The sequence below is a fragment of the Syngnathoides biaculeatus genome, chromosome 6, assembly GCF_019802595.1.
Source record: "Syngnathoides biaculeatus isolate LvHL_M chromosome 6, ASM1980259v1, whole genome shotgun sequence".
NCBI lineage: Eukaryota > Metazoa > Chordata > Actinopteri > Syngnathiformes > Syngnathidae > Syngnathoides > Syngnathoides biaculeatus.
Window position 1 is genome coordinate 5,933,057 of NC_084645.1, and position 23,766 is coordinate 5,956,822.

Below are 23,766 nucleotides of genomic sequence, written 5' to 3' on the forward strand. Positions count from 1 at the left end.
AGATGTGGATAAAAGATTCTGATGGTTTGTGTTTAATTATTCTGGAAAACAAAGCCTTTGCTTTGCAAGCCATTATATTAAATGCACCTTCATACTTGGCTAAATGTATTTTTAATAAAAAATATAGATTGCTGTAGTTCTTGTTCAATGGTCTTCCCCATCATAAAGTACTTTTAGGGTGACTTTCATTAGTAGAAAGACAGGTACAGTTGAAGCTCGTTGGATGCAGAGACAGGAGGAGCATGCACATTAAGGTGGCACATCCTTAATGGATGGAAGTATACACAGACTTCTAAGGGGAATTTATGCTAGTTTTCTAAAGTTATGTTAACAAGCATTTTAAAGGTTTTGGCGGATTTGAAAAAATTCTCAACACATTGCCAGATTCTCCATAGGTTATGAACAGAATTGGTGACAAAGGGGAGTTTTGGGAGAGAGTATGATTTCAGAAAAGTGTTGCTGTCTAGCTCTAACTAACTTTTGGTTAAAATTACAAAAACATTGTCTGTAGAGGTCATAGTCAATTTGGAGTTTAGTTTTTCTCCACTTGCGTTCCGCTTTAGATCTCTTGACCATCATTATGCTCCTCCATGGTGTTCTAGGTCGCCTCAGGATGGTCTTAGTTTTAACAGGAGCAACAGCATTCATGGCGTTTGTTATTTTTGAGGTGAAAATATCCAAAAGTTCATCAATAGCCTCAGCATTCACAGTCTGTGCCACAGCCACAGTCTCCATAAACCTAGTGGCAGTACTCTCATTTATGTACCTTTTCCTAATAGAGATAGAGGTTGTCTGAATTTTTGGAAGAATATTACAGCGGGAACTCTGTTAACCTTTACTCCGGAAGCGCAACAACAAAAACAGTCCGTGCGGAACCCCGCGGGTGAATTATGTAAACACCACACAAGTACCCCCAGAATTCACCCATAGTCAAAATCCTTGTGCCGTGGAGGGATGATGACCCGACCCCGGCGGGTGTGCACTGTAGGGGCCGAGGGGGGCGGGGCCGCACTGTCCATTGAGTCATGGGACAAGGGCTCAGGCGGGGTCAAGGGCACCTCGCCAGGCGCAGGGGCACAGGGCAAAGAGGTACGACCCCGGCGCGGGGGGAGGACCAACCCCAAAGGCTGGGAAATGTCCAGGTGCACGGGTTTGACCCTGTCCACGGAAACAGTCTCGGGTCTGCCGCCAATGTCCACGAGCAGGTTCTTATCCCCGTGCTCCAGGACCCTGAACGGCCCGTCGTATGGGGGGCGGAGAGGTCCACGGTGGGCGTCATGACGAACAAACACAAAATCCGCAGAGCGCAGGTGACGGGGCAGCCGGGCAGCTGGGGTGCCATGTTGCGACGTGGGAATCGGCGCGAACCCTTTTGCGGCCTCCAGCAGGGAGGACCGTTGCCTGGCTGCGGACCAGGGCGCTGTGGCGTCCGGGATGAATTCGACGGGGACCCGCAGTGGCTGGCCGTAGACGAGTTCGGCGGATGAGGACAACAGGTCTTCCTTGGGGGCGCACCTGAGGGCGAGCATGACCCACGGGAGCTTATCCAACCAGTTGCCGTCCGTCAAGCCGGCACGCAGGGCTGCTTTCATGGAGCGGTGGAACCGCTTGCAAAGACCGTTCGCCTGGGGGTGATAGGTGGTAGTGCGGTGCAGCTTGACCCCCAAACTCTCAGCGACTGCGTTCTAGAGTTCAGAGGTAAACTGATTGCCACGATCTGAGGAAAGGTCGCACGGTGTCCCGAAGCGTGCAACCCACGTGCCAATGAACGCCCGGGCCATGTCTGACGACGTTGTCGAGGAGAGGGGAACGGCTTCGGGCCAGCGGCTCGTCCTGTCCACCATGGTGAGCAAGTAGGTGAATCCGTGCAAGGGAGGAAGTGGACCTACCAAGTCGACGTTGACGTGGTCAAACCTCCTCTCGGGGACAGCGAAGGGCTCCAAGGGGGCTTTTGTGTGGCGATGCACCTGAGCCCGCTGACAGGCCACGCACGAGTCGACCCAGGCCTGCACATCTTTCTTGAGACCGCGCCACACGAACTTCTGGGCCACCAGCCTCACGGACGGTTTCTTTCCGGGGTGGGAGAGGTTGTGGACCGCCTCGAAAACAGCTCTTCGCCAGTTTGCAGGGACCAGCGGCCGAGGCTGGTCAGCCGAGAGGTCGCACAGCAACCTGACGCCCGAGTCACCAACCGCGACTTCCTCCAGGCGCAAACCCGTATCAGAAGTCTTGAGGGCCTGCACCCCGTGGTCCTAGGCCTGGTCTGCGCTCATGCGGGAGTAGTCGAGACCCAGATGCACAGTGCCGACGATCGCCCTGGAGAGGCAGTCCGCGACCACATTGGATTTGCCGGCGATGTGTTGGATGTCCGCAGTGTACTCAGAGTTGAACGACAGTTGGCGTTGCTGGCGGGCGGACCACGGCTCAGCCACCTTGGACATGGTGAAAGTGATGGGTTTATGGTCCACATATGCCGTGAACTCACGGCCTTCCAATAGGGAGCGGAAGTGGCGGATTGCCAGCCAGAGGCCGAGGAGCTCTCCATCGAACGTGCTGTATTTGCGCTCCCTGGGAACCAGCTGACGGCTGAAAAAGGCAAGCGGTTGCCAGGCGCCACCGACCCACTGTTCGAATATGGCTCCAACAGCGTAGTCCGATGCATTGGTAGTGAGAGCGACAGAGGCCCCGTGGGTCGGGTGGGCCAGCATAGCGGCACGACTCAGCGCAGCCTTCGTAGCCTCGAAGGCTTCCATCCTCTCGGCCGTCCATTCAACGTCCCGGTTGGGGGCCTTGTCTTTAAGAGCCTCATAGAGTGGGTGCATGATGTGGGCCGCCCGGCGGATAAAACTGGTGGTAGAAAGTCACCATCCCCAGGAACTCCCGGAGGCCCCGAGCCGAGCGAGGTCGGGGAAAACCGGAGACGGCCTCCACCTTTGCCGGAAGGGGGGCGGCGTCGTTCTTGTCTATGAAGTGCCAGAGGAACTGGATAGAGGGCACCCCGAAAACACACTTCGCCGGGTTGATGATCAGGCCATGCTGCTCAAGTCTTGCGAAGAGGTCGCGGAGGTGCATCAGATGTTCATCCTCCGAGGAGCTGGCGACGAGGATATCATCCAAATAGACGAACACAAATGGCAAGTCCCTGAGCACAGAATCCATTAAACGCTGGAAAGATTGTGCCGCGTTTTTAAGACCAAACGGCATCCTCAGAAACTCGAACAGTCCAAACGGAGTGATTACAGCTGTCTTGGGAACGTCTGAGGGGTGCACGGGAACCTGGTGATACCCGCGCACCAGGTCGACCTTGGAGAACAAGATTTTGCCTGCCAGGTGGGCTGAGAAGTCCTGAATGTGTGAAACAGGGTCGCGGTCGGGCGTAGTGGTGTCGTTAAGGTGGCGGTAGTCACCACACGGTCGCCACCCGCTACTCGGTTTAGGGACGATGTGTAGTGGCGAGGCCCACGGGCTATACGAGCGGCGGACGATGCCCAGACGCTCCATGTTGGCAAACTCGGACTTAGCGACTGCTAGCTTCTCGGGGTCAAGCCGTCGGGCCCTCGCGTGAATCGGGGGGCCCTTGGTCTCAATGTGGTGCTCGACCCCATGTTTAGTCGTGGCAGAGGAGAAAGTTGGCCGTGTAAAGCCAGGGAACTCACCAAGGAGGAGTTGGTACTTGGTGCCGTCCGATAGCGAACTGGAGATACCACCAAAAGTCGCCTCATTGCGGACGCAGGTGACCGTAGAAAAAGTCAGTGCATCCACCAGACGGCCCCTCTTAACATCCACCAGCAGCCCGTGGGCACAAAAAAAAATCAGCGCTGAGGAGAGGGAATGAGACATCCGCAGTGACAAAGTCTCATGTGAAGCGCTGACTCCCGAAACACAAGTCCACAGTCCTCATGCCATAAGAGCGGATAGGGGAGCCATTAACGGACAGTAGGGGTGGCCCATGAGTCCCGCCAGCGGCGTCCTCCGCAGTGGCCGTCAGGACGCTCCTCTGGGCGCCGGTGTCGCAAAGGAATTTGAGCCCGGAAAGGTTGTCCTTGACGAACAGCAGCCGGCTGTTCGCGCCCACGCTCACGGCCGCTGCGAAGCGTGGGCTTTGGCGTTTCCCGACGCGTCGTAGTTGCAAGGGGCGCGGCACCTCTTCGCTTTCGCACCGAAACGGGCATGGAAGTAGCACAAGCCTGTGCCAGCACGGCCGTCGGTGGTGATGGGGCCCCTGCTGGATGCCGCCCCCGCGCCCGGAGGCAAGTAACTGCGCATCGCGGCCAGCTTCTCAGGGGAGAAGCCCTGGGTTGCCAGGAAGAAACGGTCGGCCTCCTCGGCCAGGGCCCGGGGCTCAGTGACAGTACTGTTCGCGAGTGCCGTCTGAACATGCGGTGGCATATGCCTGAGAAACAGTTCCATGAAAATGAAATTGGGCTCTTCCGTGCCAAGCAGGTTTAGCACCATTTCCATGAGTTCGGAAGGTTTGCTGTCCCCCAGTCCATTAATAGCCAACAGACGTCGGGCACGCTCCGGCCGTGAAAGCTCAAAAACCTTGAGAAGGTGAGCCTTGATCCCAGCATACTTATCTCGGGCCGGGGGAGAGGTGATGAAGTTCACTGCTCTGGCCGCCGTTGAGCTCCCGAGTGCTGAGACAACGTGGTAGTAACGCGTGGAATCATCTGAGATCCCGTGGAGGGCGAACTGAGCCTCCATCTGTGCGAACCACGCTGCCGCGGACGTCTCCCAAAACTCCGGCAATTTGAGGATGGCGATTGCCATGTTCGTTTAAGTCTCGAAAACGCCGGGACTGATGTCGGGGTCACCAGTGTAGCGCCGGAGAAAAGGAGTCGGAGGCGGAGTGTCGGACACAGGAACAGAACTTGCTTTATTGTTCGACATCAAAACACTACTCGCATAACGGCGGGAACTCTGTTAACCTTTACTCCGGAAGCGCAACAACAAAAACAGTCCGTGCGGAACCCTGCACCCCAACACGAGGTCCCGCGGGTGCATTATGGAAACACCACAACCTGATATTAAAAAGAGCTAGTCTCACAGAGATGGCTGGAGAAAATGGTTCAATAGATTCACAGGCGGACCACAAGCTCCGGCGGCGTCTGCGAGCGAGCTTCCGGGCAACAGAGGCCGGTAGCCCGAGACGCCGAAGCTAGTCTAAAGGCCTCCGCCACCATCGAAGCTTGGCTAAAGGCCTCCACTCCCACCGAAGCTCAGCTAAAGGCCTCTGCCCCCTGAAAGCTCGGCTCGCGGCCCACAGCCAAGCTCACCCATCAGACTCTGCGTCATTCCCGTCCGAAGAACCATCCGGGCTGCCAGCCCAGAGCTCCCGGGTGCCTTTGTTTACGCATTTATGTCACTCGCAGGCCTCTGAGTAGTCAGACTCCGCGTGATTCCGCCCGAAGAACCATCCGAATCGTCAACATTAATTACAGCCACAGGTTCAAATCTGTATGGAAGTATTCCTCCGTCTTCCCGATCAACCGATACTGCTATTTCTTCATCAGATGCGGATAAATCCAAGAAATCAGTGCTGAACATAATGGTGCCCCATGTAATCCAGCGTTTGGAACGCCATGGTACACGTCACATACGCCCACGTAGATCATGTGACTCGCGAAAATTGCAGTGCCCCTGAAAATTCGTCATAGTCACTAAAAATCTTCTCAAAACACTATTAAATGAGGATTTAACATCACATTGTCAAAATAGGGTACATATTACATGACCTATTGATACACTGTTCATGCAAAGCACTGGATTTCCCCCTTAATGTCAATCAATAGAATTTCAACATCCTTAGAAATGACCACATCTAAGATGTGACCTTGTGTGTGAGTTGTTAATATGTTGAGAGAGGTCACATGTGTGTAATATTACAGAAGGTTCTTTGGATATTTTTCCCATGTTATCTTCAACATGAAAGTGAAAGTCTCCTGTTAAGACAAAATAGTTGTACAAATATTATAATACTCACAGCAGTTCTGAAAAAATCCTCCATAAATTTTACACTGTATCTTGGAGGTCAATGTATTATTAAAAGGATAACCTTTGGGTCACCATTAACTAAAAAACACAGATATTCAAAAGAGCTAAAATCACCTACTATAATTTCTTTACATTGAAATAATTATTTAAAAATAACAGCAAGACCACCACCTTTTTTCCCTGTTTGACACTTGTTCATAAAATTAAATTCTGCTGGTATTGCCTCATTTAAAATTGGATTACATCTACTTTCTGTTACCCACGTTTCATTTAATAACAAAAAGTCCAGACCAGGCGGCATGGTGGACCATGTGGTAAAGCGTTGGACTCACAGTTCTGAGGTCCTGGGTTCAATCCCAGACCCACCGGTGTGGAGTTTGCAAGTTCTCCCCGTGCCTGTGTGGGTTTCCTCCGGGCACTTTTCTTCCCAAATTCCAAAAACATGCAACATTAATTGGACAGTCTAAATACCCCCGAGGTGTGATTGTGAGTGGAGCTGTTTGTCTCAATGTGCCCTGTGATTGGCTGGCAACCAGTTCAGGGTGTACCCCGTCTCTTGCCCGTTGACAGCTGGGATAGGCTCCAGCACTCCCCGTGACCCTCGTGAGGATAAGCGGTGAAGAAAATGGATGGATGAATGAAGTCAAGACCATAGGTTGTAATGATGTCATTGATCAGCGTTGATTTGTTACCCAGTGATCTGATATTAAAAAATGCTCGTCTCGCAGAGATGGTTGGAAAGAATGGTTTGATAGACTCACAATTTAGCTTTAGTTCTACTTTTTTGGTACCATATCTTTTTGATCAACTTTCTTTCCCTTGTAATTACAGGGATGAAAAATGCCTGATCTGATCTGGTCTGAGTTATTCTGGAAAAGACCCGGTAAATATCAGTCAGATTTACAGATAGTCTTCATGGGTCGAGGAGGGGCCTTTCACTTAGTGGACGGTGGTTCCAGACAAGGTGGTATGGGAGGAAGATCTTGGCGTGGTATGTGCTGGACTCCATCATTGACAATAGTTTTCATCCTATCGATCAGACCCAACATTGCATTCAGGCTGGGAGAGAGGGAGTCAATATCTACTGCGGATTGTATGGTTGTTGTAGTCATGGAGGGGAGATTCTGAGGTATGGATGGCTCCAATGGGGCAGGAAGAGGTGCGGGAGATTTAAAGTGCTGGCACATTCCATTTGTCATTTGCTCATCAGATTGTTTGGATGACGCAAATGAATCTGTGTGCACCTTGTCTCACCTTATCTCTTGTTCCTCCGATTGTTTGGGAACAACTGGAACCTTTTGTTCTTGGTTTTTGTAAACATTTTATTTACAGGGTTGTGAATGACGCAAACAGTGGAAAATGTTGACTGCTTATAACTTAACCCCTTGTCTATTTAGATAGAGATCGTCTGCTTTGTAAAGATTTTTACACTCCCAAAAAGGCAGAAATTGTCAATTAAACTCACGGATAGTGCAGCGCACTCCTTGCCTAACCACCCATTCCATCGACGGAGCATTGAGAAATGTTCATCTCCAGATCGTACAAGTTGGAGAGGTCTGCTTATAAAAACCCCATCATCCACCCCTTGCACTTTTGTTTGGAGATATATGAAATCTCACTTCATTACCTCTTATTGCTGCTTGAGAACATCCAGGCCCCCCTTGTGTATAATGACAGATTTCATAGCTGGGTGCTGATCAGTGATCTCCAGGATTTTTTGAGAGCTATCAGACACCGTGTCATTAGTAAAACACAGTACTTTGGTGTTCTTCTCACTGCAAAAGCATTTCACATCTTTGATGACTCGATCACCATCTAATGATGTTTGGGGTCCCAATTTTTTCTTAGATGATTTAATTTCATACCTTTCAGTGATGGTGGAGGAGGAGCATTCTCTGCCTGGGTCTTGTAAGAGTGCCTCAAATCCATTTGTAAGTCTGACATCAATATTTTGCAGTGAATCACATTCTTTTTTCTTGCTCTTCGCTGTAATGACCGTCCATGGCCGCTCACTTGGTGTTGAGGCAGCCCGCAATGCAGGCCAGCCAGATTCTTCGGTAATATCCTGGTGCTGTTGTGTCTTCCTTTTTAAATGTCCCATATGTTTGGGCTTTGCTCCCAGTAAATTCTAGGGAGAACTGCTGGGGTGTCCATTATCCTTTCCACAGTTCACTTCAGTCCTCGTTGTTGAGCTCGGTGGCTGTCTGTTAGCACACCTCTGCTCACCATTTTGAGACATCGGTAGAGTGGTTTTATTTCTCGACTGTCCATTTACATCCACATAGACTTTAACATGGCAGATTTTCGATTCTAGAATTGACACCCTCTGCAGTACTCCACGATAGTCCTCAGTAGAGAAGGGAGGCATCTTGATGGCTGGTCTTGTTGCTAACACCAGACTTGTGCTAATTAGCAGGCCACGCTCACGTAATGATGAAACAACTGCTTATCCACAAAAACGAAAAATATAGTCCCATAGATTTAAAAGTATCCAGTAGTCCTGCCTCTAAAAGACATATTTTATAAGAAAACGAGCTTATCAAGAAAAAAAAAGGGTCAACAGAGGCAAAGCAAGCAGAGCAAGAGCAGAGAAAAAAGCGTCTGCACTGTATGAAAAGCAAGAAGGAAAACATTTCGTTGGGGAAAAAATGTTGTTCTAACATTGTAGGATTAAAATTAGATGTCTTTATCACTTGTTTATCACTGTCGGTGCTTCCATTGGTGTGAAATTGTAGCAACTGTTGAATGTACTGTATTTCCTTGGTAACTTTCTTAAAAACTTGTTCCTAAAGCCTGAATCTGAAATAATTTTAAGAAATCCAGTCTTACTTGTCTCTTTGAGTAATAAAATAATATTATTGCTTTTCATTTTGCTCATCACAGGGTATTCAGAGAAGAATCAGTAAAAATTAGCTATGAGCAGCGACTTCACACGAGAAGCCCAATCAACCTTAATTACCAAACCTTCACCAGAAGACGCTAAAGGCTACTGTAACTCATTACCTGAAGGTTGACACCAGACTTCATCTGAGTTAATATTTCATCTTTCATTTCATACACACACACACACACACACACACACACACACACCACACACACACACACACACACACACACACACCACACACACACACACACACACACACACACAACAGGAAGCAGAACTTGAGGTAACAGAAATGAAGATGCTGAGGTTCTGGCTTGGTGTGAATAGGTTGGATAAGATTAGAAATGAGCTCATGAGAGGAACAGCCAAAGTTGGATGCTTTAGAAACAAGGTTAGAGAGAGCAGACTTCAATGGTTTCCACATGTCCAAAGGCGACAGAGAGAGTATATCGGTAGAAGGGTGCTGAGGATGGAGCTGCCAGGCAAAAGAGCGAGAGGAAGACCAAAGAAAAGGTTGATGGATGTTGTGAGGGAGGACATGAGTACAGTGGGTGTTACAGAGGAGGATGCTAGAGATAGGCTTGGATGGAAAAAGATGACACGCTGTGGCGACCCCTAATGGGACAAGCCAAAAGAAAAAGAAGAAGACAAAGATGTATATATATATATATATATATATATATATATATATATATATATATATATATATACATACAGTATTTTCCGGCAACCGGCAAACTGCAACTTATTTCACGTGCTTTCAACCCTGCGGTTTATGCGATGATGTAGCTAATTTGTGCATTTTTTTCTAATGCGCGCAAGGGGGCACTCGAACGGAAAGGGTAAGAGTGACACCGAATATATGTGCCGAGGAAGTGACTTTTACCGGTCTGGCTCGTTAGCGCTGCGCTTGCGTGTTGCTGCCGTGTCTCAGTGATTTTTACCAGTATGTTTGTTTTTAGCGTGGCGGCGCTAATGTTAGCATTAGCGCGGCATTGCTAGCTTTAGCATTAGCGCATTGGTGCTAGCATTAAACTCTATGTGGACCGTCTTTGTAAATATCTTGTGCTTCAATGTTGGTTTCAACGTGGGCACCTGCGGCCTTTACATGGCTGCAGCCTATGTATGTACCAAATGGTATTTCCTTTGCCAATGTACTGGGAGAGGCTTATAACCAGGTGTACTCTGTAGGCCGTGAATTACGATATACATGAGCAGTCATTTCATTGCGATTTATAAAGATTTACCGCACAAACTCTTGCATATGAATGATTGTGATTTGAGACCATTTGACATTACTATGATTAAAGCAAAACATCCATCTTAATAACATAAAACATTTTTTTGATGAGCCCCTGACTTTAAGATTAATAATAGTGTGTCTTATAATGCCTTGGTGACAAGAGATCACTTCCTTGGTTGGTTAGACATTACTTTGATGGTAAAAAAACAGCCATTGGATCTTTTGTATTACACAAACTCTGACATTTTTCTTTTCTCGTCACGGGTCGCCACACCCTGCTAGAAAATTTCTATAGAACATTTTTAAAGAATTTCTGAAGAACTATAGAATTTTAGGACCATAGTCCTATAGAATTTCTATAGAAGTTGTTATAAAAAAACAGAGGAACAAGAGACAAGGCGAGACATGGTGCCAACAGAGTCATTTGAGTCATCCAAACAATCATAGGAGAAGATGACAAATGGAATGTGCGAGCACTTTAAACCTCTAACACCTCTTCCTACCCCACTGGAGTCATCCACACCTCAGACAACCAAATATCTGTGGGAGATGTTACCCCCACCCCCTCTCCGAGCCTGAATGCAATGTTAGTTGTGATGGATAGGATGAAGACTATTGTCAATGATGGAGTTCAACCCATACCACCCCAAGATCTTCCTCCTATCCCCCCTCACCTGAAACTACCGTCCACTAAGATGCCCCTCCTCACCCATGAAAACTGATCTGTAAATCTGATTATTTACTAGGTCTTTTCCAGAATAACTTAGACCCCTATGGAGAGCAGTCATTTTCCATCCCTGTAATTACAAGGGACAAAAAGTTGGTCAGAGATATGACAGAAAAAATGTAGGACTACTAACTTAGTGAAGATAAAATGTGAATATATCAAACCATTGTCTCCACTTATTTCTACAAGAACAGCTCTTTTTAATATCAGAACACTGGGTAACAAATCAATGTTGATTAATGACATCATGACGACTGATGATCTTTACTTTTTGTTATTAAATGAAATGTGGTTAACAAAAAGAAGCTATAATAGCGTTTTTAAATGAGGCAACACCATCAAATTTTAATTAACAAGTGTCAGACAGGGAAAAAAGGTGTTGCTGTTATTTTTATAACATTATTTTAATGTAAGCGGCACGGTGGAAAGCGTTGGCCTCACAGTTCTTATCGCCCGTGTTCAATCCCGGACCTGCCTGTGTGGAGTTTGCATGTTCTCCCTGTGCCTGCGTGGGTTTTCTCTGGGCACTCTGGTTTCCTCCCACATCCCAAAAACATTCAACATTAATTGGACACTCTAAATTGCCCCTGGGTGTTATTGTGAGTGTAGCTGTTTGTCTCTATGTGCCCTGTGATTGGCTGGCAACCAGTTGAGGGTCCACTCCTGCGACCCTCGTAAGGATAAGAGGCTAAGAAAATGGATGGATGGATGGATGGATGGACAGATAGATGGATGGATGGATGGAAGGTTGTTGCATTGTGCGATGTGGTGGCCATTTTTGGCAATAAACAAAGATACCTGTCGCAAAAAGGGGTTATGCGGTGTGAGAAAAAGCAAAGTTCAGAGCCTTCTACAGCAGGCAAAAGAGCGAGAGGAAGACCAAAGAAAAGGTTGATGGATGTTGTGAGGGAGGACATAAGGATTGTAGGTGTGAGATTGGAAGATGCACGAGATAGGCTTAGATGGAAAAAGATGACACGCCCTAACCGGACAAGCCGAAAGGAAAAGAAGAAGAAGATAAACTCCGGCATTCCTCTGACTCTTGTGACGATTGGCGGCTTGGACAATGGACACAATGGACTTGTGACTTGTACATATCTGACCTACTTCCACCTCTGTGAACCACAGCCAGTGTCATTATTGATGCTCAGTGGTGTCCTTTTACCTTTCCACTCATTACATTTTGCTCAATGACAAACGCATATATTTTATTTCAGTATTGCAATGAAGGAAGGAAATAAACTGTGAGCTGCCGTCGAAATTTCACCTCTCAGCTAGATGCCACATTTGTGCTCTGTTTGTCATGCGACAAAGAAACCACTCCCTGTGCTCATGCAACACAATTTTGGAAATGGCTTTTCATCTCATTAAGACTGCACTTCATGTCATGTCAAATCTACTCTTCCTTAATTCTAAAGCCAGTAGTGCACTTTTCACTAAGTGAAACGCTAAAGTAGAAACATCCTGCATGACTTCTGACTCCAAACAGAAATATGACACAAGCTCTTTGAATAAAAGAACAGAGAGGTTTTAAATGATCTATGACCCCCCAATCTTATTTAATATGTTTAAAATATGTCTCATAGCTGTAAAACTAAATATTTCAAATCTATCCAATCTTGAGGGAATGATAAAACATTCAGTCCTATACTAAAACAATGTTGGATAGCTAAGACTCGTACTTGTGGACAACCACAATGCAGCTCTCTGATCGCACATCATAAACTCCAAATTGACTAGGACCTATTACAGACAAAGTCTTTGTAACAGGAACACATTCCTGAAATCATCAGTTAGAACTTCAACAACACTCACACCCTCTTTGCTGTGGTTGACAAGCTCACAACACACCTGAAACTGATAGCTCCAGAACACATAACAACTGATAAATGCAATGAGTTTTTATTTTAGTGAAAAAAATACAATCCATCACAATAAATATCAGCCCAAATCAGCAAAATGATAAAATGATTCTACATCAGAAGTCACCTAGGTAAAACTCCATTACCATGTTGTAATTTGATACAGTTGACCAAAAAACTGTATATAAAATGGTTCAGCAGCTGAAACTATAAACAAGCTGTCTTGACTCAATAAGATCTGACATTTTCAAAACTACTGTGAAGTCAGGACTAGCTGATTTGCAACAAATAATCAATTGGTCACTTCAGTCTGGCGAGTTTCCTAAACCTCTTGAACTAGCTGCTTTTAAGCCTCTTCTAAAAAAAAACAGAGTGCTGGAGACTTCCATGTTACCAAGCTATAAACCCATCTCAAATGTCCCTTTCAAAGCCAATATTGTCGAGGAAGTTATTATTAATCAATAATTAAAATTGAAGGGATTTTTGACAAATTTCAATCAGGTATCCAAACTCATCACAGGATCTGCAATTGTGAAAGTGCTAAAAGATAGTTGAATATAGACTCAGGAAAGGTGTCAATGTTGGTCTTGTTGGATGTCACTGCGGCTTTGGATAGAGTACATCACAATATACTGCTGAACAGGTTGGAAACGTGACTAGGATGAAATGGAACAGTCCTTAAATGTTTCAGGTCCGATCTGGAGCAAAAGAGCTATTTTGTAGTCACAGGAAGTGCTCAATCCCAACAAATAGCAACAAACTATGGGGTCCATCAAACGTCAGTTCTTGGACCATTCCTGTTCAGCCTTTATATACGTAATACCTTTGGATCAAATTTTCCGGAACTTTACTTTTGACTATTATACTTATGCATATGACACACAGCTATATCTCGCAGTGTCTTAAGATGTTCATTTGAGGTGTTGTGCCACTGTCTAAATCAGATAAATAACTGGATGAGGCAACATTTTCAACTAAATCACAACAAAACTGAGATGTTCATTTTTGCCAATTAAGAAAAGAGAATTGCTGTTAGTAAATACCTTGACTCACTATCTTTAAAAACCAAAGACCAAATCTTATACCTTGTTGTTCTGATAGATTCTGATGTGACTTTCAGCAGTCATATCAAATCAATGACTAAAACTTCTTTTTTACCATCTGAAGAACACATCTAGATTATAGGCTTCCTTCTGTCAAATGGACCAAGAGAAGTTCATGCATGGTTTTATCTCAAGTAAACTTGACTATTGTAAATGTCTTGTGACTGGAGTCCCCAAAAAGAGCATTAGACCGCTGCGCCTCATTCAGAATGGTACAGCTCGGGTTATGACCAGGACTAAAAGGTCAGATGATTGAACTCCAATTCTAAAGTCTTTACACTGGTTTCCAGTCAGCTATAGAATAGATTTTAAAGTCTGGTCTAAAAATCACAAAATTGTTTAGGTCTTGAATACGCGAAAGAAATGCTTATACAAGTACAAACCTCGTAGAGCTATGAGATCGACAGACTCAGGTCAAATATTGGAGCACAGAGTCCAAAATAAACATAGTAGAGTAGCATTTATCTATTATGTTGCATATAAATGGAATACGATGCCAAGAGAGGTGACGTCAGGTCTAAGTCAGAATCAGAATCAGCTTTATTGGCCAAGTGTGTAAAAACAAACAAGGAATTTTTCTCCGGCAGTCAGTGCTGCCCTGGTACGACATTCAGAACAAAGAACAACAAAGAAACAAGAACAAAGAACAAGAGACATATCTGTTTATAGGAAGTCTTCCTTATAAGAAGCATGCAAGATATAAAATATTCTTCATTTAGAACAGGTAAGAGATAAGTGTGTCAATATCCCACAATAAGTTAAGCTTGTACAGAGTGCCTTTACCTGTTTGCAGTTCCCGTTATAGACCAGTGCAATGACAATTGTGTAAAGGGAGCAGTTTAAAGTGATAAATCGTACGATAGTCGACAAAATATATGACTAATACTAATATTATTTAGACCAGCATGAGGTGAGTGAGAGTCCCAGCAATGGCACAAGGCAGAAAATAGTGGGTTTGCTGATCAAGAATTTAATGACTTAATTGCTAGAGGGAAAAAACAATTCGAATATCTGCTAGTTTTGACTTGCATTGATGTGTTGCGCTTTCCCGATGTAAGGAGATGGAAGAGCTACTAGCCAGGATATGGAGTATCCGAAGGGATCCTACCTTCTTTGGACTGAGTTTGCATTGTGTGCAAGTCCTCAATAGTGGGTAGAGTGCTGCCGACAATTCGTTCTGCAGTTTTGATTGTCTGTTGGAGTCGGAGTTTGTCCTTTATGTGGTGGCCCCAAACCAGACTGTGATGGAGGTACACAATACTGACTGGATGACCGCTGTGCAGAACTGTCTCAGCAGCTCTTGTGACAGGCTGTGCCTCCTTAGAACCCACAAGAAGTAGTACATCCTTTGCTGGTCTTTTTTGAAGATGGAGATTATGTTTGTCTCCCACTTCAGGTTCTCTGAGACTGTAATTCCCAAGTACTTGAAGGTCTCGATGGCTGACACAGTTGGACAGCGTCAGGGGCAGCTGTAGTGAAGAATCCCTCCTGAAGTCCACAATCATCTCTACAGTCTTTAGAGTGTTCAATGCCAGGTTGTGTTGACCACACCAAAGCTCCAGTCTCGCCACTTCCCATCAATACACAGCGTCATCGCTGTCTTTGATGAGGCCGACGAACATGGTGTCATCTGTGAACTTCAGGAGTTTGACAGTCGGATACCACGAAGTGCAGTCGTTTGTGTAGAGCGAGAAGAATAGAGGGGAGAGAACAGAACCTTGGGGTGCCTGGTGCTGGTAGTACGCGTGGATAAGGTGGTGTCCCCCAGCCTCACCTACTGTGTCCTGCCCGTCAGGAAGTTGTAGATCCACCGGGAGATTGCAGGCGAGATGCCAAGCTAATGAGGTTTGGAGGAGGGGAGTTCAGGGATGATGGTGTTAAATGCAGAGGTGATGTCCATGAACAGGATCCTCGCATAGGTACCCTCGCTGTCAAGATGTTCAAGGATGAAGTGCAGAGCCATGTTGACGGCATTATCCGCAGACCTGTTTAGCTCAATAGGCAAACTGCAGTGGGTCCAGCTCGGGACTTGTGACACTCTTGACGTGGTCAAGCACAAGGCATTCAAAAGACTTCATGACCACAGATGTGAAGGCAACAGGACTGTAGTCATTAAGACCTGAGACTGCTGCTTTATTGGGGACCGGAATAATGGTGGAACGTTTGAAGCAGGTTGGTACTTCACATAGTTGTAGAGACCTGTTGAAGATCTTTGTGAAGACAGGAGAAAGTTGGTCTGCGCTGACTTTGAGGCAGGATGGGGACACAAGGTCTGGACCTGGTGCTTTGTTGATCTTTTGTTGTTTGACGATCTATCTAACGTCCCTTTCATGTATGTTAAATGGTGGAGTGGAAGGGTTGTGCGGCTTGTGGTGCAGCTTGGTGGGTGCGTGGCATGGAAATGTCTATTTCGAATCTGCAGTAAAAGCTATTTAGATTGTCGGCTAACCCGCTCTTGTTTTCTACCGGGGGGAACGTTGCTTGTAATTAGTGAGTGACTGTAATCCATGCCAAACTGATTTGGAGTCATTAGCGCCAAGATGTTTTTCCAGTTTAACGGCATAGTCCCTCTTTGCAATGTTAATTTCTTTAGTCAGCTGGTTTCTAGTGCGATTGTAGAGGGCCCTCTCCCCAGTACAATATGCGATCTCTTATGCCTGGCGGAGTTACCTATGTTTAGCTGAAAACCATGGCTTGTTGTTATTGAACGTGCAAAGTTTTTTTTTTTTTTTGGTACACACACTTCCTCACAGAAACTGACATAGGCGGTAACGAATAGCGATGAATTAATCTAGGCTGCACGCTGAATTTTAAGACACTCCAGTCTGTGCAGTCAACGCTACGCCACCGTGCCACCTAATAAACAGTAATAAAAGAAAATGTAAAAAAAAAATACTTTTTTGTTAAAGGGCTTGAGGCATGGTGGAACAGCTGGTGAGAGCATTGGGCTTCAAATCCCAGCCCCGCCTGTGTGGAGTTTGCATGTTCTCTCCATGCCTGCATGCATTTTCTCCGGGCACTCCAGTTGCCTCCCACATCTTAAAAACGTGCATTAATTGGAGGCTCCAAATTGGCCCTAGGTGTGCTTGTGAATCCAACTGTTGTCTGTCTCCATGTGCCCTGTGATTGGCTGGCAACAGGTTCAGGGTATACCTGCCTCCTTCCCAATGACAGGTGGGAGAGGGTCCAGCACTCCTGTGACCCTTGTGAGGATAAGCAGCTCAGAAAATGGATGGTTGCACATAGTTTGGTTTATTCTGTTTTAATAACACTACTGTTTTTTTAAAGTTAAAAAACTAACTTGATCTATGGCTTTTAATTAATTTCTGCAGGTTATTAACGTCTTAAGACAAGGTATAGCAGTGTACATGGAAAATAAACACACACACACACACACACACACACACACACACCACACACACACACACACACACACACACACAAGCAGTGAAAGCGTAGCAGTTTTTTTTAATGACTCAGAGTATCCATCGATCCATTTTCTTGAGCCACTTATCCTCACGAGGGACGCGGGAGTACTGGCTCAGCTGTCATTGGGCAGGAGGCAGGGTCCACCCTGAACTGGTTGGCAGCCAATCACAAGGCAGATAGAGACAAACTGCAGAACTCACAATCACACCTAGGGGCAATTTAGTGTCAAATTAGTGTTTGCAATTACAGTGGTCAAAACATTTCCTGTAGTTGTTCACCAGGTTTACACTGCAGAAGGGATTTTGGCCCACTGCTCCATGCAGATCTTCTCTAGATCAGACAGGTTTCTGGGCTGTCGCTGAGAAGCTCCCTCCAAAGATTTTCTATTGGGTTTAGGTCTGGAGGCTGGCTAGGCCACGCCAGAACCTTGATATGCTTCTTACGGAGCCACTCCTTTGTTTTCCTGGCTGTGTACTTCGGGGCATCTGATTCAGGATAATACATGGAGTGGAGGTGGACTTTTAAAGGCGGACTAACAGGTCTTTGAGGGTCAGAATTCTGGTTGATAGGTGTTCAAATACTCATTTGCAGCTGTATCACACAAATAAATCGATAAAAAAAATTACACATTGTGATTTCTGGATTTTTCTTTTTAGATTATCTCTCTCACAGTGGACATGCACCTACGATGAAAATTTCAGACCCCTCCATGATTTCTAAGTGGGAGAACTTGAAATATAGCAGGCTCATTTTCTTCACTGTATCTCTGTATGTGTCTTTTGATTGACTGGTGACCCATCAAGGGTATAGTCAGCCTCAGAAGTCAGCAGGGATACGCTCCGGTTGTCTGTGACCCCTGAATAGGATTACTAGTACAGTATATGAAATTGATGGCTATCTGGATGTTGGAATGTTTATATCCAGGTACAGTACATCCTGTATCTTGACCAACACTAATTGGTTTCAGTGTGTTTAATAAATTAACTGTGAGGAACATCAAAATGACTACTGTTAACTTTGAATTTTCTTTTGTCTGTGGGTGAAAAAGTTTGCCGTCTTCTAATCCTGATGTCAATGATTGTTTGAATTCATCCTTCATTAAATCATTTTTACTTTTCCTCCACAAATGATTGACGACCACTCGAGTTAGTACCCGGCCTCTCACACAAAATCCATTGGGATGTGCTCCAGCTCCCATGCAATCTTAATAAAGACAAATGTGGTAGAAAATAGATTGATCGGTGTACTTACTTTGTACTTGCCAAAGTGATGATTAAATTCTTTGGTTATTGTAACAAATACTTTAATTTCACCTTTCTACGTCTCACAGATTTTTTTTGTCTGATACCTCTTCAAAGAGATGTTCCTTGAGGTCCAACAAATTCAATTTACACTGCATATAAGACGAGAACATAAAAAAAAAGAGAAAATTGTAAAAGAGAAAAAAAAGTCTAACCTTGGCAAAGAGTGCTCCTTTGGCGGCCAATGCATCCTCTCCTCTTCCATTGGGATAACACTCATAGCGTGCATCCAGAATTGGGTAGCGACTAGCTAACAAAAGGCCACTGTTTAGGAATTTGAACCTGGAACAGCAGCCTTTCCAGCCGTACCGCCCAACATCACTCAGCACATAGGGGAAGTATTGATGCAACTGCTGTCGCAAGCGAGTAGTTGAACTATGGTCAAACACTTCCTGTAGGCCGAGGAAATCCAAGTTGGCAGGGAAAAATGCAGAGATGTCATGATCAAAAGTATCATCCCCGTGGCGGCGCTTTCTACCGGGGCGCTTAAAAATTGAGGCACGGGGCACATGAGTGAGGGTATTGTTTGAGGATTTCACTCCGCAACCATCGGTTCCATGGTATCGGGCAAGGGATTCTCTTGAGGCTGTCATGCTGCCCATGTCTCCTCCTGCCAGCTCCCTTGACTGTTGGTTTCCTGTCTCTCTCTCCCATTCCTGGGTCTCTGGCTCAGGGGCACTGATGTTGATTTGAACACCATGCATAGGGCATTCATTGCTGCTGAGGCCACTCTGTGCCACTGTAGAGTGCATTGGACATTCTGGAGCCTCTGCTAAAGTGTGTAGAGGACAGTCTGGGCTGTTTCTTCTCTCCGCAGAGTGAAGGGGGCAGTCCAGTGTCATGTCTCCTTCATTTGAGTGAAAGGGGCATTCAGTGATTCCATGAACTCCTGAATATGGATTGACTGGGCAGTCAGTAGCACCTCCAGGGTGAATCGGACACTGGGTGAGTGGCTCATTTTCAGTGTCTGCTGGGCCTTTTACGTTTTGTGTCTTGTCTGGCCTCTGGTCCAAGGAGGAGGTACGGCGGAAACCCGTAGCTAGACTACTGAAGGAGGCAGCACTAATTTTTGAGAAATACAAAATGAAAGAATCACATTTCTATATATAATATATGTATTTTATTCAGGAATATTTTCTGTTGTATTAAAGCTAAAATGTTCTACATACCTGATGGAAGTGTTGGTTGGTGAGTCGATGTAGATTTTAATCTGAGGTCTACAGGCACCATTTCTGATCCTTTTACCCACTTCTCGTGCTCTCCTCTGGGTGTTCGAAAGGTTGTTGAACCTGGCCAGGGAGTCAGGCAGCAGGCAAACGTTGGCACTGCAGAAACAAAAGCTCCTGCCCTGGGGTCTCCAGTCCTTGACACCAAGAAACGCTGACTCGTGGTCACATTGCTCTGATTGGTGCTTTTCTCGTCTGAACAAGACAACAACAAGAAAAAACTAGTTGACGGCGTGCCAAATGAATGTCCTCAAAGTTTTGAATTTTTGCAAACTCACTGTCCTGCCAAAAGTTTACATCAATACTGATTTATGTTGTTGACAATTTTGAAATATATTTATAATGCAATTTTCGAGATTGTCCCCGATTCCATCACAACACTGTAGGTAAAAAACAAAGAATATTCTTAGCACTATTTTTAAAAGATATCTCCTTTGTTGCCTAAATTTTGCATCGGTTGGTTATGTCCATGTCATGCTCCTGGATTCCAGCCCGGGCTGGGCGTGGCCAGCTAATCAGAAGGCGCACACCTGCGCCTCATGACCACTGATTAGACCCAGTACATGTAGGACCCGGGGGACGACAAATACTCCGCTAGATCGTTGTTCTTGATGCCTCGTTCCCGCACTCCTGTTTGCCTGACTTCTGCCCTCCGTGCACCGACCCACGCCTGTCCACAGACCACCCTCGTAAGCCTGCTGTACTATTACTTCTGATTGGTTGGACTGTCTGCCTGATCTCAGACCTTGGACTGAATAAAGGTTTCCTCCGTACTGTCTGCTGTCTCTGGAGTCATGCATTTGGGTCCACCCTCGTGCCTCGTTCGTGACAGAACGATCTAGCCAGAACATGGACCCAGCCGACTCCGAAGCCATCTGCCGTGCGTTACAAGTGCAGGGCAAACGCCTGGGCGAGTAAGAGGCTGCTCTTCAGGGTACTAATCAACGCATCCATGAGCTCTGTGCCCAGCTGGAACCGTGGCTAGCTTCTCAAGCTAGCGCGGCTGCTCCATTGCCTCCCCGTGCCGGCATCACTCCGCTCTCACGACCAGAGCGGTTCTCAGGCGACTCGGGGAACGTCAAGCCTTTCCTCGTTCAGTGCGATCTCCATTTTGAATTGCAAGCGGCCACTTTTCCCACGGACCGCTCCCGTATCGCCTTCGTCATCTCCCACATGACGGGGAGGGTGGAGGCGTGGGCCACTGCCGAATGGAGTCGTAACTCGGAGATCTGCCGTTCATGGACGAGGTTCGTCTGGGCGCTCACCCAGGTTTTCCAGTACGCGGCTCCGGAACGCCAGGCGGCGTCCTCGCTCATGACGATTCGTCAAGGACGTCGCTGCGTGTCCGACTACGCCAATGAGTTCCGAATCTGCGCCGCCGAGAGTCGATGGAACGAGGACGCCCTGCACGACGCCTTTTTCCAGGGGCTTTCCCCCCAAATCCGGGGTCTCCTCATCGCTGTTGATCTTCCTCCCTCGCTGGACGCACTCATCGCGTTGGCCCTCAAGGTTGACCAGTGACTAGTAATGGAGGATCAACTTGCCGTGATGACTGAGGGAGAGAGGGAGGGGTCCAGTCCGGCTGCCGCCCAGTCGTCCACTGCTGAACCCACTCAGGTGGAGGGTCACGACGGGCCAGTGGAGGAGCGTCCGTGTTTCGGCGACGGGAGGGGCGTTGTTTTTACTGCGGGCGTTTGGGACACTTGATCGCCCGCTGCCCGACTCGACCAGAGCACTCTGACATCAGGATCTCTACTCCGGTGAGTGTGCGGTACACCGCGGCGGGGTCAGGGAGGTCCCTTCTTCACCTCACCTTGGGAACGGACTCCCGTTCATGCACTGTGACGGCTTTCATAGATTCCGGGTCGGACGCAAACCTGATAAATCCCCGCGTGGTCGAAGAGCTGGGGGCAGTAACCTTCCCCACGCAACGGCTTCGTGACGCCTATGCCGCCAACGGCAAGTTCCTTTGTCGGGTTACACATCGCACTCAGACGCTACGTATGAGCTTTCCGGACGCTCACTCGGAGCGTATTAGCTTCCATGTCTTCAACGCACGTAGTAGCGACATCATCCTGGGCAGCCCGTGGCTCAAAGAACATAACCCGCACATAGATTGGACCACGGGTCAGATCAAGACTTGGGGAGAGGACTGTCTCGGTCGCTGTTTCGCTGTCCAGGAAGACAAGGGTATTCAAGTCGCGCCGGTTTGGTTAACAGAACCTAGTACCGCCCCGGAGCTGACCGCGGTGCCCTCCTGCTACCATGACCTACGGGAGTTCTTCTCTGAATCTAAGGCAAAGTCTCTGCCGCCACATCGGTCATACGACTGCGCGATTGAACTCCTGCCAGGCACCTCTCCTCCCAGAGGGAAACTGTTCTCGCTAACAGGACCAGAGCATCAAGCCATGAGGGACTACATCGAGGACTTGCTGGCAGCCGGACTCATTCGCCCCTCATCCTCACCAGCCGGTGCGGGGTTTTTTTTTGTCAAGAAAAAGGACTCCACGCTGCGACCCTGCGTCGACTACCGAGGATTGAACGACATCACAGTCAAGAACAGGTACCCTTTGCCGCTGATCGCTACAGCATTCAGGGAGCCCGGATCTTCACCAAGCTCGACTTGCGCAGCGCTTACCATCTGGTGCGGATTCGGGAAGGGGATGAGTGGAAGACGGCGTTCAACACCCCCACAGGGCACTATGAGTATCTTGTGATGCCTTTTGGACTGACAAACGCCCCGGCCGTCTTTCAAAACTTCATTAACGACGTGCTTCGGGAGTTTCTGAATAGATCTGTCTTTGTATACCTGGATGACATTCTCATCTTTTCAGCGGACCTGACCTCTCACATTCAACAAGTCAGAGAGGTGCTCCGGCGTCTGCACCAGCACGAATTGTACGTGAATATGGATAAGTGTGAGTTCCATCGGGCATCCGTGTCCTTCCTAGGCTTCGTCCTGGCTGAGGGAGAGATACGGATGGACCCCGGGAAGGTCGACGCGTTGCTGCGGTGGCCTACCCCCACCAACAGGAGGGACGTACAGAGGTTTTTGGGATTTGCCAATTTCTATAGGAAATTCATAAGGAGCTTCAGTTCCGTGGCCGCCCCTCTCCATCCGCTCACCTCGCCACACACCACCTTCGCGTGGTCCGGGACCTGCCAGGAAGCCTTCAGCAGGCTAAAGGCAAGTTTCACTACTGCGCCCGTTCTCATTGTTCCGGACCCAGATAACCAGTTTGTGGTGGAGGTGGATGCGTCTAATTCAGGAATCGGAGCAGTCTTGTCGCAGAGGAGTCCCAGGGATGGAAGGATCCACCCGTGCGCATTCCTGTCTAGGAAGCTTACCCCAGCAGAGAGGAACTACGACGTGGGAGATCGGGAACTGCTGGCGGTCAAGAGCGCGTTGGAGGTGTGGCGGCACTGGCTGGAGGGCTCGCAGGTACCGTTCGTTGTCTTCACGGACCCTAAGAACCTTGAATACCTGAAGTCTGCGAAGAGGTTGAACGCCTGTCAGGCCAGGTGGGCCCTGTTTTTCACCCGCTTCCGCTTTACGGTGTCCTTCCGCCCAGGCTCCAAGAACGGCAAGCCGGATGTACTCTCGCGGATCCACGAGGGGGAGCGTATGGAATCAGAGGCCGCTCCTATTCTGCCAGAGGCGTGCTTCGTGTCCGGCTTCACCTGGGCGGTCGAGTCACGGGTGAAGGAGCCCCTGGGAGAGACACCACCGCCCGCGGATTGTCCGCCGGGCCGCCTTTTCGTCATCCCATCTCTGCGGGGAGACGTCGTCGCCTGGGCCCATACCAACAAGACGGTCTGTCACCTGGGTATGGCAAAGACACGTTCAGTGGTGAAACAAAGGTTCTGGTGGCCCAACCTCAACAAGGACGTAAGGGAGTTTGTCAACGCCTGCCCGGTATGTGCGGCCAATAAGACTTCCCGCCAACGGCCCGTTGGTGAGTCACGACCCCTGTCCACTCCCTTTCGTCTGTGG

At 47.5% G+C, this 23,766-nt stretch overlaps 1 protein-coding gene across 1 annotated transcript in view; it reads right to left on the reverse strand.

Moving 5' to 3' along the window:
• smpd3 (sphingomyelin phosphodiesterase 3) overlaps positions 1-23,766 on the reverse strand; it is a 72,850-nt gene that overhangs the window by 39,735 nt on the left and 9,349 nt on the right. The window contains exons 2-3 of the mRNA XM_061823177.1: positions 19,716-19,967; positions 18,702-19,608 (exon numbers count right to left, since the gene is read on the reverse strand). Coding sequence (XP_061679161.1) covers positions 18,702-19,608; positions 19,716-19,967 — 1,159 coding nt within the window. The remainder of the gene's footprint in view (positions 1-18,701; positions 19,609-19,715; positions 19,968-23,766) is intronic.